At 34.8% G+C, this 16,528-nt stretch overlaps 1 protein-coding gene across 4 annotated transcripts in view; it reads left to right on the plus strand.

Annotated features, from left to right (window-relative positions):
* Positions 1-16,528, plus strand: part of NAALADL2 (N-acetylated alpha-linked acidic dipeptidase-like 2) — a 1,240,647-nt gene that overhangs the window by 548,664 nt on the left and 675,455 nt on the right. For all 4 annotated transcript variants that reach the window (XR_825426.1, XM_010841638.1, XM_010841637.1 and 1 more), the window contains exon 4: positions 2,568-2,687. Coding sequence is in view for 3 of the 4 variants with exons in the window: in XM_010841638.1 (XP_010839940.1) it covers positions 2,568-2,687 (120 nt within the window). In the remaining variant the exon portion in view is untranslated. The remainder of the gene's footprint in view (positions 1-2,567; positions 2,688-16,528) is intronic.

Raw genomic sequence — 16,528 nt, forward strand, 5'->3', positions numbered from 1 at the left:
TAAGAATTTTCCAAAGTTTGTGGTAATCTACACAGTCAAAAGATTTGGCATAGTCAATAAAGCACAGGTAGATGTTTTTCTGGAATCTCTTGCTTTTTTGATGATCCAACGGCTGATGGCAATTTGATCTCTAACTTTTCTAAATCCAGCTTGAACCTCTGGAAGTTCTTGATTCACGTTCTGTTGAAACCTGGCTTTGAGAATTTTGAGCATTACTTTACTAGCGTGTGAGATGAGTGCAATTGTGCAGTAGTGTGAAAGTGCTGCACTCAGTATGCCAGCAAATTTGGAAAACTCAGCAGTGGCCATAAGACTGGAAAAGGTCAGTTTTCATACCAATCCTAAAGAAAGGCAATGCCAAAGAATGCTCAAACTACCGCACAATTGCACTCATCTCACACGCTAGTAAAGTAATGCTCAGAATTCTCCAAGCCAGTCTTCAGCAGTACGTGAACCGTGAACTTCCAGATGTTCAAGCTGGTTTTAGAAAAGGCAGAGGAACCAGAGATCAAATTGCCAACATCTGATGGATCATCGAAAAAGCAAGAGAGTTCCAGAAAAACATCTATTTCTGCTTTATTGACTATGTCAAAGCCTTTGACTGTGTGGATCACAATAAACTGTGCAAAATTCTGAAAAATATGGGAATACCAGAACACCTGACCTGCCTCTTGAGAAACCTATATGCAGTTCAGGAAGCAACAGTTAGAACTGGACGTGGAACAACAGACTGGTTCCAAATAGGAAAATGAGTACATCAAGGCTTTATATTGTCACCCTGCTTATTCAACTTCTATGCAGAGTACATCATGAGAAACGCTGGGCTGGAAGAAGCACAAGCTGGAATCAAGATTGCTGGGAGAAATATCAATAACCTCAGATATGCAGATGACACTACCCTTATGGCAGAAAGGGAAGAGGAACTCAAAAGCCTCTTGATGAAAGTGAAAGGGGATAGTGAAAAAGTTGGCTTAAAGCTCAACATTCAGAAAACGAAGATCATGGCAACCAGTCCCATCACTTAATGGGAGATAGATGGGGAGACAATGGAAACAGTGTCAGACTTTATATTTTTGGGCTCCAAAATCACTGCAGATGGTGACTGCAGCCATGAAATTAAAAGACGTTTACTCCTTGGAAGGAAAGCTATGACCAACCTAGATAACATATTCAAAAGCAGAGACATTACTTTGCCAACAAAGGTCCATCTAGTCAAGGCCATGGTTTTTCCAGTGTTCATGTATGGATGTGAGAGTTGGACTGTGAAGAAGGCTGAGCGCCAAAGAATTGATGCTTTTGAACTGTGGTGTTGGAGAAGACTCTTGAGAGTCCCTTGGACTGCAGGGAGATCCAACCAGTCCATTCTGAAGGAGATCAGCCCTGGGATTTCTTTGGAAGGAATGATGCTAAAGCTGTAACTCCAGTTCTTTGGCCACCTCATGCGAAGAGTTGACTCATTGGAAAAGACTCTGATGCTGGGAGGGTGTGGGGGCAGGAGGAGAAGGGGACGACAGAGGATGAGATGGCTGAATGGCATCACTGACTCGATGGATGTGAGTCTGTGTGAATTCCGGGAGTTGGTGATGGACAGGGAGGCCTGGCGTGCTGAGATTCATGGGGTCGCAAAGAGTCAGACATGACTGAGTGACTGAACTGAACTGAACTTCTTTGGGATTGGAATGAAAACTGACCTTTTCCAATCCTGTGGCCACTGCTGAGTTTTCCAAATTTGCTGGCATAGTGAGTGCAGCACAATATGGAAAGCATAACATCTTTATTTGAATTAGAATTTACAGAAAGTTAAGCTGAAACGAATCATCTTGGCTATAGGTATATTCTGAATCGAACACTCAGGGCAGTACTTTTCCAGTGGGGAAGGAAATAACCACATCAGTGGATTCCCATTAAATATTCTGGGAAGGCAACAACTTTTATGTCAATGAAAGAGACTTTAAAAATGAGAAATATTGATATAAAATATAACTCTAGGGGGCTAATGGGAAAGGTGACAGAAATAGTTGTTTGCGGGCATATTCTGAAGTTTTGGATATCACAGTAGTACATGTGGCTATACCGGTTGTATCCTATATAACCTGGAGGGTTGTCATTCACAGCTGGATTATGTGCACATCCTGAACAACTGGGCATCATGAACTTTGTACTTAATTTGGATAACATGGAGAATCTTTGAGTTGTTTTCACATCTCAGAATGGCATGATTATTCTTGAACCTTAAGGAAATAATTTTTGCAGTTTTCTGATTCAAATTCCAGAAATATGAGTGTAGACTATATCAAACTTCATGGTCTTTTAGAGACATAAACTGGATTTGTAACTTTTCCAGAAGCATGAGTAAAAAACAAATATGACTCTAAACCTTTTTCTCCAGTGACCTCTCAAAGAAGAATTGTTGTACCCTGATAGAACTAGAAAGGTCATGATTGGGACACACAAGAGAGATTAGTTCTCCTTTAATATTTCAAATTACTATGAATTTATTATACTAAATGGACAAATTGCCCTAATTCTCCTGACAGGGCTTTATTTTTCTTTGTCTTCTCTTTCAGGCTGAAGTCATTGATGTGAGTTATGGAAATGCAGATGACTTAAAGCGGATTAAAAAAATGAAAAATGTCACAAATCAGATTGCACTCTTGAAATTAGGAAAATTGCCACTACTTTATAAGGTTAGTCCAGTGCCCATCATTTGGTTGTGGGGTGAATATTTTGTTTAGTTGGGATTACATGTGTATCTGGGAACATGAAGAGAGAGAGTGTATGTATGTATGTGTGTGTGAGTGAGAGTGTGGAGAGAGAGAGAAAGAGGCATAATGTGTCACAGGAAGATAACTTTTCCAAAATGGAAAATTTAATATTAAAGTCTTTAAGATAGTGTGCTTGTGGGACCCTCATAAAATTGGCATTCCCTTTATAACATCTATCTGGAATGGTAAAAATGAGAACCACAGTGTCCTCTTCTTATGACATCTGTGAAACTTCTAATCTGTTATCTAATTACCATGTGCTTTTTGTTACACTAGTATCTCGCAGATTTTCCTCAGTGATTAATTTTGCCGACTGTATAACTTCATAGTTACTGGCTGTGCCCAGAAATTTAATTAAAGTATAAAATACTAGGAAGATGCAGAGTTTTGATTTATTTTATTTAAATAGAAGTTTATTAACATTCATCCACTAGATGCATTTACATAATTAAAGCAGTTCAATATAAGTATCTCATAATGAGCCATCACAATAGAGAGTCACTACTGCTCTTCCTTAGTTCATTTTCTTTTCCTATTAAAAAAGAATGGTCAGTGTAGTTCTGTCACTGGAATGCTCTGGTTCTGAACATATATTGGATTTCACCTCATTCAAAACTATATGAGCTTTGCTAACTCCTAAGAGCAAAAAAGTTTCCAGAACTCTGTTGGTACACTCTGTAAGGACACAAGAACACATTCTGTGCCTGTTTTTTTAAAATTATCTTCCAAGGATGCCCTTATACTTAAATCAATGTCTGATAATAGATAACAGGCCAGAATTTTAAGATAGTCTTGAAAATATACATTGATAACATTGATACTAGTGTTTTGTAGGATGATTTGTCAGTATGTATTGAAAGCCTTAAAGTAATCACATTTTGACCCAATAATTCCATTCCAATCAATATATTCTAAGGGGGGAAAACAGGTTTGATAAAAACATGATGGCCAATGATGTGAGAAAATATTTGAAACAATATGTGCATCTAGTTTCAGTTTCCCATGTGGCTCAGTGGTAAAGAATCCTGCTAATGTAGGAGACACGGGAGAAATTAGTTCGATCCCTGGATTGGGAAGATCCCCTGGAATAGGAAATAGCAATCCACTCCAGTAGTCTTACCTGGAAAATTCCATGAACAGAGGAGCCTGGTGGTCTACAGTCCATGGGGCAGCAAAGAGTTGGACACGACAGAGCACACAGACATACATCCAGTTTAGCATTGAAAATCGTGCTATACTGGTACAGCTGAATGCTGTACAATAATTGCAGCATAAAACATATTTAAAATATGTGAAAATCCTTACATGTCAAATAAATTATAAAGAGGACATTTATAATAATTATAGAATAATTATTATTGTTACTTCTAAAAGTAACATTGTTAGGAATGTGGGCTAAATATTTTTCTAAGCATTTTTAATGTATTTTCACATTAATCTACAATCACTGTCGTGTTGAGGTATGGATTATTATCTTCAATTTATAGATAAGTATCACAAATGCATAAGGAAAGAAATAAGATAGAATCCACTCCTCCCACAACAGTGTAAATCTGGTAGAGGGGCAAGAACATGAAATTTTAAATCAAGGATAGTTTTGATCATGGTATAAGACTAGATATTCTAATTACTTAAGACAAGTGATTCAAATTGCTTAGAGGACATTTTATTAGCAATAATCAGAAGAAGTCTTCCTCTACATTTTTGGGGGAGAATGTTCCTTTTTGGATGTTTAAAGTACAGTGGGAAAAAAATAAGAGTATCCACTTATCCACAGGGGATAAATTTCAAGACCCCTATGAATGCTTGAAACCACAAATAGCACCAAACCATACATATATTATGGTTTTCTCTATACATACATACCTATGATATAATTTAATTTATAATTAGGCACAGTAAGAGATTAACAACAATAATGAATAATAGAGCAGCTATAACAATATGCTGTAATAAAAATTATGTGAGTGTAATATCTCCACAGTCACTCTGATCATCTAGAGGGCTGCATAGTGACTATCAGGCAGGAGAGCATACACAGTGTAGATATGCTGCGCAACGGGACCATTCACATCCTGGCTGGAGGGAGTGGGACAGCCTGAGATGTCATCAGGCTACTTAGAACAGCACATAATTTAAAATGTAGGAATAATATTTTTAGAATTTTCCGTTTAGTATACTTTGAATTGTCTTTGACCCTGAGTATCTGAAACCTCCAAAAGTAAAACTATGAATAACGAGGAACCACTGTAACACTGTTTTGGGTATATTATATGAATCCTGCTTGTTCAAACTAATAGTGATATAGATGACTAAAATGTTGTTATTATTTAAATTGGGTTGATGGGATTGCTGATGATTTCTACTTCTTTATATTTTTCTGAAGATTTTGTATAAATTTTATAAGAAAAAAGTCTAAAAATTCATGTTAAGGCATTTAATTTTTTTTCTAACAATGTTTATAAGCCAAACTCTCAAAATCCTTACCAGTAGATAATGGATTAAAACAGCCAATTTCTTTTTATTTGACTGCTCCAGAGAATATTTACACTATACAACCATTAGACAAGTTTCATAAAGTAGTGAAATAGTGGTTTATCTAAAATAGGAGAGAGTTATTAAGAACCTGGTACATTTTCCCTGATCATCCTCCTTACAGGCCTATGAAAAGATTTATCAGAGAGGTCTATGCAATATTCCGCTCCAGACGAAGTCTTGTGACAAGCTTGGCATTTTCTTCTAGGCAAAGAAGATAGAGCATCCTTTCTTTAACGTTTCAAATTCTATTCTAGGCAACTTTGTTTTTTGTAATTGTCACAGAGATTATACAATGTATCTGTTCATATACATTCCCACTGTAAAGAAAAAAGAAAGCATGGAGTAGACAAAGTTATATAGCATGATTAGAGCTGAACTTGCTTCACCTGTCCATCAAATATATTCTGAGGTTAAAATTGAAAAGAGAGGTAATACAGCAATATGGCTGGGTTGAAAAAAAGAGAGAGGACCAATTGACTTATATGTGAATTACAACTGTTAATCATGATTCTAAATGAGCATCTGGACTGGGAACATGGGACTGACTGAGTAAAGAGAAAAGTTAATCATATTTTAACTGTGGAGTAGTATCTATATCATAGTTAAAAAATGAATCTAAGAGGGAATCTCTGCATCTGAGATGGAAAGGGCAAAGGGGAAGCATAATTGTGATATTATCTCCTAAAATTAGTAGAAAATAATCTACAGCCAAGAAAGAACAGATCTCATTAGTTTATATCATAAATTATATGTATGTGTTAATTTAGTCTCTGCTGCTGCTGCTGCTGCTAAGTCGCTTCAGTCGTGTCTGACTCTGAGTGACCCCACAGATGGCAGCCCACGAGGCTCCCCCATCCCTGGGATTCTCCAGGCAAGAACACTGGAGTGGGTTGCCATTTCCTTCTCCAATGCATGAAAGTGAAAAGTGAAAGTGAAGTCGCTCAGTCATGTCTGACTCTTCGAGACCCCATGGACTGCAGCCTACCAGGCTCCTCTGTCCATGGGACTTCCCAGGCAAGAGTACTGGAGTGGGGTGCCATTGCCTTCTCCAATTTAGTCTCTAGAAAGAGATTGATGAGAAAATCCACGTATTTGTTACAGAAATCATAAAAGGCAGATGGCTTCTAGCTTTGTGCCTTGATGTCTGCTCTTAGTTGCTTCAGGAAAGGGTCAAGCAAGTTCCTCAGAACTAGCTTGTGCTAGTTTCTTTATACTTAAACCTTAGAGGAAAGGCTTTAGGTTTCTTTGAACTTGCTATTTATAGCAGTTTATAAGAGTGTGCTTTAATTCTTTAAGCTGTGAGACAAAATACTATCTTATATATCATAATGGATTCACTTAGATTTCTCTCAGTGACAATCTGAGATATAGTACAGCAGATTCTAAAACCCTTGCAAATTCCTAAATTGCTAAATAGCTCTTGAGTATGAAATTTATTTTATAAAATATAATAAAAAGCTATTGGCTTTCCTTTAATCATTTTTCTGAAAAATCAATAGTAAAAAAAAAAAAAATTACTGTGTATTTCATGGCAACTAGAAATCAAGAAAATCCCTCAGAAATGTGGAAATTGGGCCATTGTCTGGGTCCACACCACATTTAAGCCCCAAGTCTTATAGGAGTCAAATTTGCATATGGTAAAATTACAAATGTATAACTATCTTATGCCTTCTGTTCATAGTGGAGTTACAAAAAATATTCATCAATGCTGTTGCTATTTTTTTAATAAATGGAGTCACAGAGTATAATCTTAGTACTCACAGTTAGATAGTAAAATACTAGCAAATATTAGCTGGTTTTTATATTTTTTATATATTTTTATCCTTATAATCACAATTTTAATGTTTTAGAAATCCAAATGACTTTGTAACTTCCTACAAATGAAAGTTTCCTATCTATTCATCAGATGAGATTTTTATTTTAATATCAGTTGTACATTGTTTGGCCAGTGTGTAAGTTAACCAACTGCCATTCAACTCCATAAAGCATGCTTAAAGACTTGGGCCTTTTGGAAGAGCTGGTAAAGAAATGAGGACTAGAAAGCAGTTGTTATGTGTTGATATTTTCAAACACATTGTTTCCAACAGCTTAAGAAAAAGTAAACTTCATACTATTTGAATTTCAAACACAACTTCATCCACAAAATAAGTAAATTTAAAACATTGAGTTAGGGGTTTAGTGGAGAAATCTCTATATTTGGTGATTTACCAATCAGTACTCAATAAATGGACGATAAGGTCATTAAGAAATTCTCTAGTTTAGGTAAGATAAGTATGGAGAAAGTGTATTTTGTAAACTAACCTCACATAAAGTGTTTGCATGCTTTTCATGTTTGCTTAACTATAAGTTTCATTTACCCCAGTCTCCTATTTTTTTCTGATGATATTTATTCAATCCCTAGGATAACTGCATTCAAAAGAATTAATTTTCTTTATTTCAGAATAGAGAACGGCATTTACTCTATGTGGTAGAAGTTTAAGATGGTACTTCTAAAATTTATTTTTTATATGCCAAAGTTAAAATATGATGTGTTTATCTAATAATTAGCATCACAATATGTGGTACCTAGTATGATAGTACAACAAGGTACATAGAAAAGGAACTCAATATTTTTTTAAGCTAAAACATCCATTGTGTGTGTGTGTGTGTGTTTGTGTATGTGTGTGTATGCGTGGTATATGTATGTGTACACTGGTACAGACTTACATGTCATGTGACAGTGAGGCTGGAAGGATACGAAAGAAGAGAAAGACTCCTTCCTTATCGAAACTTTTGACGCATTATAACTTTCCCTGCTATTGATGAAGCTAGCAGATTTATTTACATGACAGTCTCTGAATATTTCAGATACAAAAACAAACCTTTAATTCATTGTCACTTCATGATATTTTATGTATGCTTTTGTATATGGACGCACACTTCATTTTTAAGGCAATTTTTTAAGGCATATCATGAACAAAAAAATAGTGAACACTATCTTGATACTTATAAAGGGTAAGTTTGTTCACTGGCCGATTTAATGAGGTATTTCATACCCTGTTCTCAGAAGTAATTGCAAAAGACCAATACTCCATATTTTATAACTATAAGAAATCTAGAGGCTCCATTGGTCACGGAAAACATGGTCAGGACTAGAACACAAAATCAGAAAACAATGATTTAAAGCATTTAAAAGCCAAATGTGCTATTATTTTTTAAACCAGAACGCTTTCCATTTTCCACTGACTGACTTTAGTTATTTTTCTAAATGACTTAGACCAAATATTATCATATCTACAAAAGGTAGTTTCCATTGAAATACAACTTCAATCATAAGTTATAATGAAAAAACTAGACTGAGTGTTATTCTGCTATTTAGCAATTTGATTTTCAGTTCAGTTCAGTAGCTCAGTCGACCCCATGGACTCCGACCCCATGGACTGCAGCATGCGGGCCATTGAGAACAAGAATACTTAATCCTGAATGCTTCCAGCCTTATTCCTAATATTAAAATTTTTTCATGGCTTAAAACAAATAAAGGTATACCTGCAAGTCTGGAGTCTGTTCTGAATGAATCCCATAATTTAGAAGTCATGCCTGTATTTTACCTACATGATCATATAATTTAATTTTACTAACCATTTTAATATTGTGAAATCATAACAAGTGACATTATTTATTAGAAAGATTGAGTTTTGCATGTATCTTTTTATAATATGTTAAGTGTAAATCACCCCCGTGCATTCTTGTAAGTTTGGGAGCCAAAAAAGACTATTTTGTTTGTCTTAAATGTTATAAACTAAAAAAGGCATAAATCAAGAAAGAAGCCAGAGAGAAAGGAAGGAAGGAAAGATAGGAAGAAAGAAAGAAAATGGCAGTTGATCCCCTTTAATTAACTCCTTGGGCTTCCCAGGTGGCTCAGTGGTAAAGAATCTGCCTGTCAATGAGGGAGACATAGGAGATGTGGGTTCAATCGCTGGGTCTGGAAGATCCCCTGGTGGAGGAAATGCCAGCCCACTCCAATCTTCTTGCCTAGAGAATCCCATGGATAGAGGAGCCTGGTGGGCTACAGTCCATGGGGTCACAAAGAGTCGGACACAACTGAAATGACTAAAGACTGAACACAGCAAGGCACAGTTAACTACCTAAAACTATTCATGTTTCAGAAATGTTTTGTGTTATATATATATATATATATACACATTATGTATCACTCTAAAGTCTGAAAGTGTAAGTTTTAGACATACTTTAATTTTTGAGAACTTATTTGACACACCAGTGTAGATCTCTCGATGGATGATGACGTCGTCTGGCTTTGAGGTAATCCTGAGCTATCCTTTCACATTTCAGTTTTTCCCTCTCTCTGTCTGGTTGACGGTTTTTACTTTTTTCCTACTGTATATGGGTTTCCCAGTCTTTCCAGTGTTTTGTCTTCTGTATTCACCAGGTGATTTGTTTTGAATAGTGAAGCACAGCATAGTGAAGTGAAGTCTCAGTCGTGTCCGACTCTTTTCAACCCCAAGGACTGTTGCCTACCAGGCTCCTCTGTCCATGGGATTTTCCAGGCAATAGTACTGGAGTGGATTGCCATTTCCTTCTCCAGCGGATCTTCCCCACCCAGGGATCGAACCCGGGTCTCCCGCATTATAGACAGAGGCTTTACCGTCTGAGCCACCAGGGAAATCAGCATGGCAGGACGCAAAAATAGAAGAGACTAGCTTAATTTCTAGCTCTTCTGTTTGATGTCTGTGTGACTTTGGAGTATTATCTAAAACCTCAGGTTTTTTGTTTTTTGTTTTTTAATTCACAAAGTGGTGATAAAAGTAATCCCAACTTGCATGGTTATATGAATATTGACTCTTAAAATGCATGCATGGTTTTTAATAAATACTAGTTATTCTTAGTAAGCCCTTAAAATCTGAGTAAAATTCTAAAGAGAAAGAATATGAATTGAATAATGGGGAATGAGAGTGGTCTCAAATATGCAAAACTGAACTGAATATAATAATATACTTAAGATAAATCAGTTACAGAAATAGTCTTTTAAGATTGCACTTCTTGCATTAACAGTAAAAAATTATGCTGATACCATGTAGCATCTCAAACCATAAAAACAAATAAAATAAAGTTGTCTCTAATGATTTTTGTGGAATAAGACAGGTATAAATAAGCAGAAAAATAAATGTTAAAAGTAAATATAATTAGACTATTAAGGATGAATATAAACAATAACCTAACAGGGTAGTAAATGCTTTTGATTTTTATATTCTTCAATATGCATTTTAATGCATAGATTTTTGTGGTCAGGTAATAGAATTATATAATATTAAAAAATAATATAGTTTTAGGAATTGAAACTGTATTACTATTATAGAGTAGTTGTATAAACATCTAATACAAATTTTAAACTTTGAGAATTGAGGTATCGTATATGATTCAAGAGTATCATGAAATCGCCTCTATATCATAAGGCTGTTGTCAAAATTAAATTATGCATGTAAGTACTTAACACAATGCCAAGAATATACTAAACACTCATTAATAGAAAGTTAATATTTTGTTTAATCACATCAAAATGTTTATTAAATACTACATTTTATAGTTGAATTCCATTTTTCTTATTGGTCACCATTCTGTGTGGTCAAAAATTTAAGACTTTATCATTTGCTAAATGGTTTAATCCCAGCCTTGTTTGTTTAAAGCTCAGTACTTCAATAAAGGGTTTAGATTATTTCAGGAATGATTATGATCTTGAAACTTTAGCTTAAGATTTTCTCATGTATTTGCTTTTAGAGTATCCAACTCTTAGTGACCCCATGGACTGCAGCCCACCAGGCTCCTTTGTCCAAGGGATTTTCCAGGCAAGAGTACTGGAGTGGGGTGCCATTGCCTTCTCCGAAAACTGACATGGAAATTTTGCATAGTTTTTTCACTTTTGTGTTGATATTTCATAGAGGTCATGGATATTAACAAATTGTTTTAATTATAAAATATATAGATAAATCCTTTGCTCCGCATTAACAAAGTTTAAAAATAAAAAACACTACATAACTATTAATCACTGTATGACTCTAAGTTCTTTCCTTTTGCTTTTTTTTTCTCATTCATTTTCTTATGGTAAAAAAAATTACTACCTTCCTCAGGAATACATTGGTTCTGAGCAGCAACTTGTATTTTACTAATTTGTTTTTGCTGTGAGATATGTGAAGACAGACTTAAATTACTTCTGTAAGAAAATAGCATTGAAAAATATTAATAATTGGGGAAAAAAGTACCTCTTCCTAAAATTTATTTAGTTAAAATTATAGCTACACAATATATTGTATCTATTTTTTAATTCAGTGTACTTATTTTATAAAAAATTAACCTTTAATAAGCTATAAAATCTTAATGTAGCTACACAAGCTTAAAATATTTTCACTTGAATTTTGAAAACAATATGCACTCAATGAAATATTATTTTAATGTTACTATTAACATATGTTACTTTATTTTCATAAATATTCATTAAATTTCTTTTTAACTCAAAATATGTTTTTACTGTGTTTATGCAAAGTTATTGGGAAGGTTTTATAGCCTAATATATATTATACTTAAGAATAAAGTTTTTGTGGTTTTAATAATGTGCAGGTTGAAAATAACTTTTCTGTTACAGGTTTTTAAAGTAATTTTCAGTTTAGTTTAAATCTATTGTGTGCTCAATCACTTCAATCATGTCACCCATGGGCTATAGCTCACCAGGTTCCTCTGTCCTTGGGATTTTTCCAGCAAGAATACTGGAGTAGATTGCCATGCCCTCCTCCCAGGGATCCCAGGTCTACCACTTAAATCACTATGAGTCAATCTTCAAATCTTTTCATCTGAATAAAACTTAATTCCTTGTAAAACAAGTATAATTATAGTCATCTAGCTTGTCGGAGAAGGTGATGGCACCCAATTCCAGTACTCTTGCCTGGAAAATCCCATGGATGGAGGAGCCTGGTAGGCTGCAGTCCATGGGGTCGCTAAGAGTCGGACACGACTGAGCGACTTCACTTTCACTTTTCACTTTCATGCATTGGAAAAGGAAATGGCAACCCACTCCAGTGTTCTTGCCTGGAGAATCCCAGGGACGGGGGAGCCTGGTGGCTGCCCTCTTTGGGGTCGCACAGAGTCGGACACAACTGAAGTGACTTAGCAGTAGCAGTAGCAGCTTATAGTAAATGCTCAACAAATGTCTATTGCTTTTGTATTGTAACCAGGTAATTCTTATTGTCACTGGAGATTTTAAATAACATAGTTTCCTGAATAATATTTATGTAACAATGTATTTTTCTTCCAGATACTTTACTTCATATAAACACTCATAGTCCTAACAAAATCCTAGTGAAGTAGGCATGATCCAGGCTCTATAGAGAGTAACTTAGTCTCTGAGATTTTTGAGTGTCTTACTCAGTATCATACCTGTATTACACAGAAGGGCTAAGGCTGTCATTCCAAATCCAGCACACATTTTGCTTTCCAGAGCTTGTTAACATATCTGTGTTTGTAAATGAAACTTTAAGTGCCTTTTCTCAGACATTAGCACCACTATGGCTTTGATGATGGTTCTCCACAACTAAACAAAGAGTTTTCAGATTACTTTCAAATGGTTCAGAGTGAGAATGCTACATGTGGAAAACAGCAAATGTGGGGGAAAATATCTGGAGAAGTTGAGTGATTAGTATGTGTATGTGAGTGTTCATTTAAATTGAAATCTTCAAAATAAAAATTGGGGGGAGGGTTGTGGTGTGAGTGGACTAAATCAGGATTCTCAACAGGTGCCTGCAAATGCCTCTGTTTCAATGTTAATTTAGTTTATCCGCCCACCCTCCACACCCCTCTCATCAAGAGAACTCATTGAGTGGGTACCACGAGGGCTTTCATGCTTTCCATTTGAATAAGATTTCCCATTTCTGTAGGGAGTCTTTCAGTTGGCTTCTGCTCTTCGTTAATCAGGCATAGTAATCAGAATTCAGATTTACCAGTTTAGCAGTCCAAAATCTGACTTGATTTAAGGAATAAAAATATCACTTGATAGTCTTCCTGAAATACGGTAAAAATCAATTGATGGGTTGGATATGGTCGTTCAAGTTAAATCACTCTTCATCCACGTTGACTGAATTTTGATGTTTTTATCAGATTGCTGACAGCCAGGAAGACATTGCCTTAGGCACCTAAACAAAAGAAAGCTGACTGTGAATTATTGTTGAGTTTGCTCCTGACCGAAGTGCCTGGTGAAATCATGGGGCACTTGTATATCTGAGCTCGTTCATTATAGAAAAGAGTTCTCATTAACTCGTTCAGGAAAGTGTTGCCATTAAATCTTATCTTGAATGAGAGAAATTTGTAACTTGAAAATGTTTATGAATATTTCATAAGAATCGTCTTAGGGTGCAGGCTTGTATGTGATAGCCTGGCAAAGGTTGACAGATATGTGGAATATTGTAATGACTTGATGGATGCATATGGAATGTTTAATGAGGAAATGAGAAGTAACTGCTGGGCTGCTATGAACATCTTCTGGTACTGTAGTGATTTTTGTTAGCTGTTAACAAAACTCTCAGAAAAAGGAATAGCTTCTAATTATGACAAGCTTATTTTATTGTGCTAACTAGGCCTATAAATTTGGGGTAAAGATTACTGATTTATATATTTATTGTCTTTCATAAAATGCGTTTTAAAAAATACACTCTGAGCAGACTAGATTTTAATGAGTAGACACACTTTTTTTGTTGTTGTTGTAAAGATCCTGTATAATTGTATTCTCTTACTGCTTTGATTTCTTAGAATCCCAGAGAAATTTGGTTATATAAGAATATGAATCATTTGGCCCTAGAGCAACTGAAAAAGACCGGGAACTATCAGGGCAGTATCATTAAAAATAAGCAAAAACTTACTGATTCATTTTATCAAGAAAAAGATACACAAAAGTAGAAAAATAATCTTTCCCAAGCACGGTTAATTAGTAGAATCTCAAGGTAGGTTTGATTTGCTATATTTTAAGATGGGTAGAAGAATTTGAGGAACTGATTTAGAAATGGTTGAGGGAATAGGAAAATGTGGTAAATTATTTAATTGAAAGTTACTTAATCTGAAGAAAAGGCTGAGGGGAAAGTTAAGAACCATTTTCAAGCACAAGAAGGAATTTTAAGGTTTTAAAAATTAGGAACTATTCTAATTTTTGTAGAGATTAAATCTATGGGCTTCAATTACAACAAAATATTTTTAGGTTGCACATAAATAATTTAATAAAATAGGGCCAATTAAGTACCAGAAATAGCTTCTAAAGACAGTTATCCTAGTCTGCTTATAGAACTTTAAAATACTTAATGTTGTATATGTTTCTTGATATATACATTAATATACATTTAATATTTGTATAATATATACGTATCCTTGATAATTTACTGCAAGTTACAGAGTTATATTATATATTGGTTTAGTATATGTCGAATTTTAGCTGTCTTTTTCTTTATACCACTTTAGGCCCTGGTAAGAAAACTTTCAAACCCAAAATAAGAAGGCTCATAATGTTTCCACACATTAGTAATGCTTTTGTGATAAGGTAGGCTGAGGAATTGGTCCTTTCTGAAAGCAGTGGTTAAGGCATATATGAACTTATTACTTCATTCTAGTAGAAGATGTTAGACCTTTCATTCAACTTATGGCAAATATACTTAAAAAAAAGTCTGCTCCAAGGATGCATTAATTTACAAATATTTTTAGAAAATCAGACATTTGTGTGTATATTTTTAAGAAAATGAGTTTATTATATTTTCAGTCAAATCAATGTGAATTATTCATTTTAGTGTTAAAAGAGGACTGTGTAGGTGGATGACTTATTTTCACTTGTGAAGATGACTAGTCTCTATGCTACTCTGGCTGACATAATCCCTGTTCAGACCATGTTGGTATTATGGAAAGATTGCTGCCACTCCCCCTACTTTAGCATGATCTGCTGATGCTGTTTCATTGAGGCCCAGACTTGATTTTTTTTTAAATGCTTAAAGTAATTTGTAACTTTGCTAAAGTAAAAATAGATCATATTTCATTTTATGATAACATCAGTTATTTAGATAATTCCATATCCTGATTCTCTTGGAGCTGGACTAACAATGTACTCCTGTGCAGACTCCCAGAATAGGCCTTGAAAAGAAGAGCATTTAATCCCAGTGATTGTGGCCCTGTCCATCTCATGTTTACCTCATAGGAGATGGAAGATTAAATCATTCGAACTGTGCTACTTATGCTTTAGGTTATCATTCCACTCTCAAGGAATCTTTGTGTCAGAGCTAAGATTAATTAGCTTATTGGATCTGATTACCATAGACCCTGATTTCTGTTAATAGCTGTGTTTATCATCTTAATGTCAAATTTGCTTCTAGCAATTTACTTGATCACATAAATGTATGATGCATTGACCCTGCTGCATTTGACATCAGATTAATATTGAGGGTTGAGAGGCTGATTTCTGCTATCATATGTCATCCTTAGTACTGCCTTCTCTATCTCACAAAACCATTTAAAGTATTGCTTTTTATAATGTAGAAGATGTTTCTAGGAGGACTTGAAACATGCATCTCATTTCTCATATGAAATGGGGTAATTCCATCTGTAATTCTAGGTCTATAGGAACCTAATTTTATAAATTATTTGATCAGTTCTTTTGACTTATTTATCTTATTTAAAGTCATGGATATTTTCCTTTTAAGGGTAGCCTTTTCTAATGGCGGTGGGGAGGGGGAGGGCAGAACTAAGATTAAAAATGTGAGAAAACTAAACATAATCATGGCAATATAGCAATAACATGTAACAATAACATGGAGGTTATGGATCAGTATAAGAAAAGCAACAATATTTGACTTATGTTTTATAGTTCATCTACCAAGGATCCATTTTCCATAGGTCTACCTCTAAATATTTAGTGCATTTAAAATCTTGGTTTATGTAATTTAATATTATATTCTCATAGTAAGTTGATTTCATTTTTCATTTTAATTAAAAGGCATTAGGTGTAGGTTCATAAATATATATATGAATATGGCTGCTTATTTTTTATTGCAACATAAGTGATAGATTGCTGCAGTTGTGTTTGTCCTTATCCTGCACATATTTATCTGCAGTTGTGTTTGTCCTTATCCTGCACAATTTATCTCTGCACATATGCCTATAGACATGAAAAATTCACTAAAGTTTAATTTGGTAGCATATTTGCAAGTGGCCAA

Source organism: Bison bison, unplaced genomic scaffold (genome assembly GCF_000754665.1).
Source record: "Bison bison bison isolate TAMUID 2011002044 unplaced genomic scaffold, Bison_UMD1.0 scf7180017864164, whole genome shotgun sequence".
Taxonomy (NCBI): Eukaryota; Metazoa; Chordata; class Mammalia; order Artiodactyla; family Bovidae; genus Bison; species Bison bison.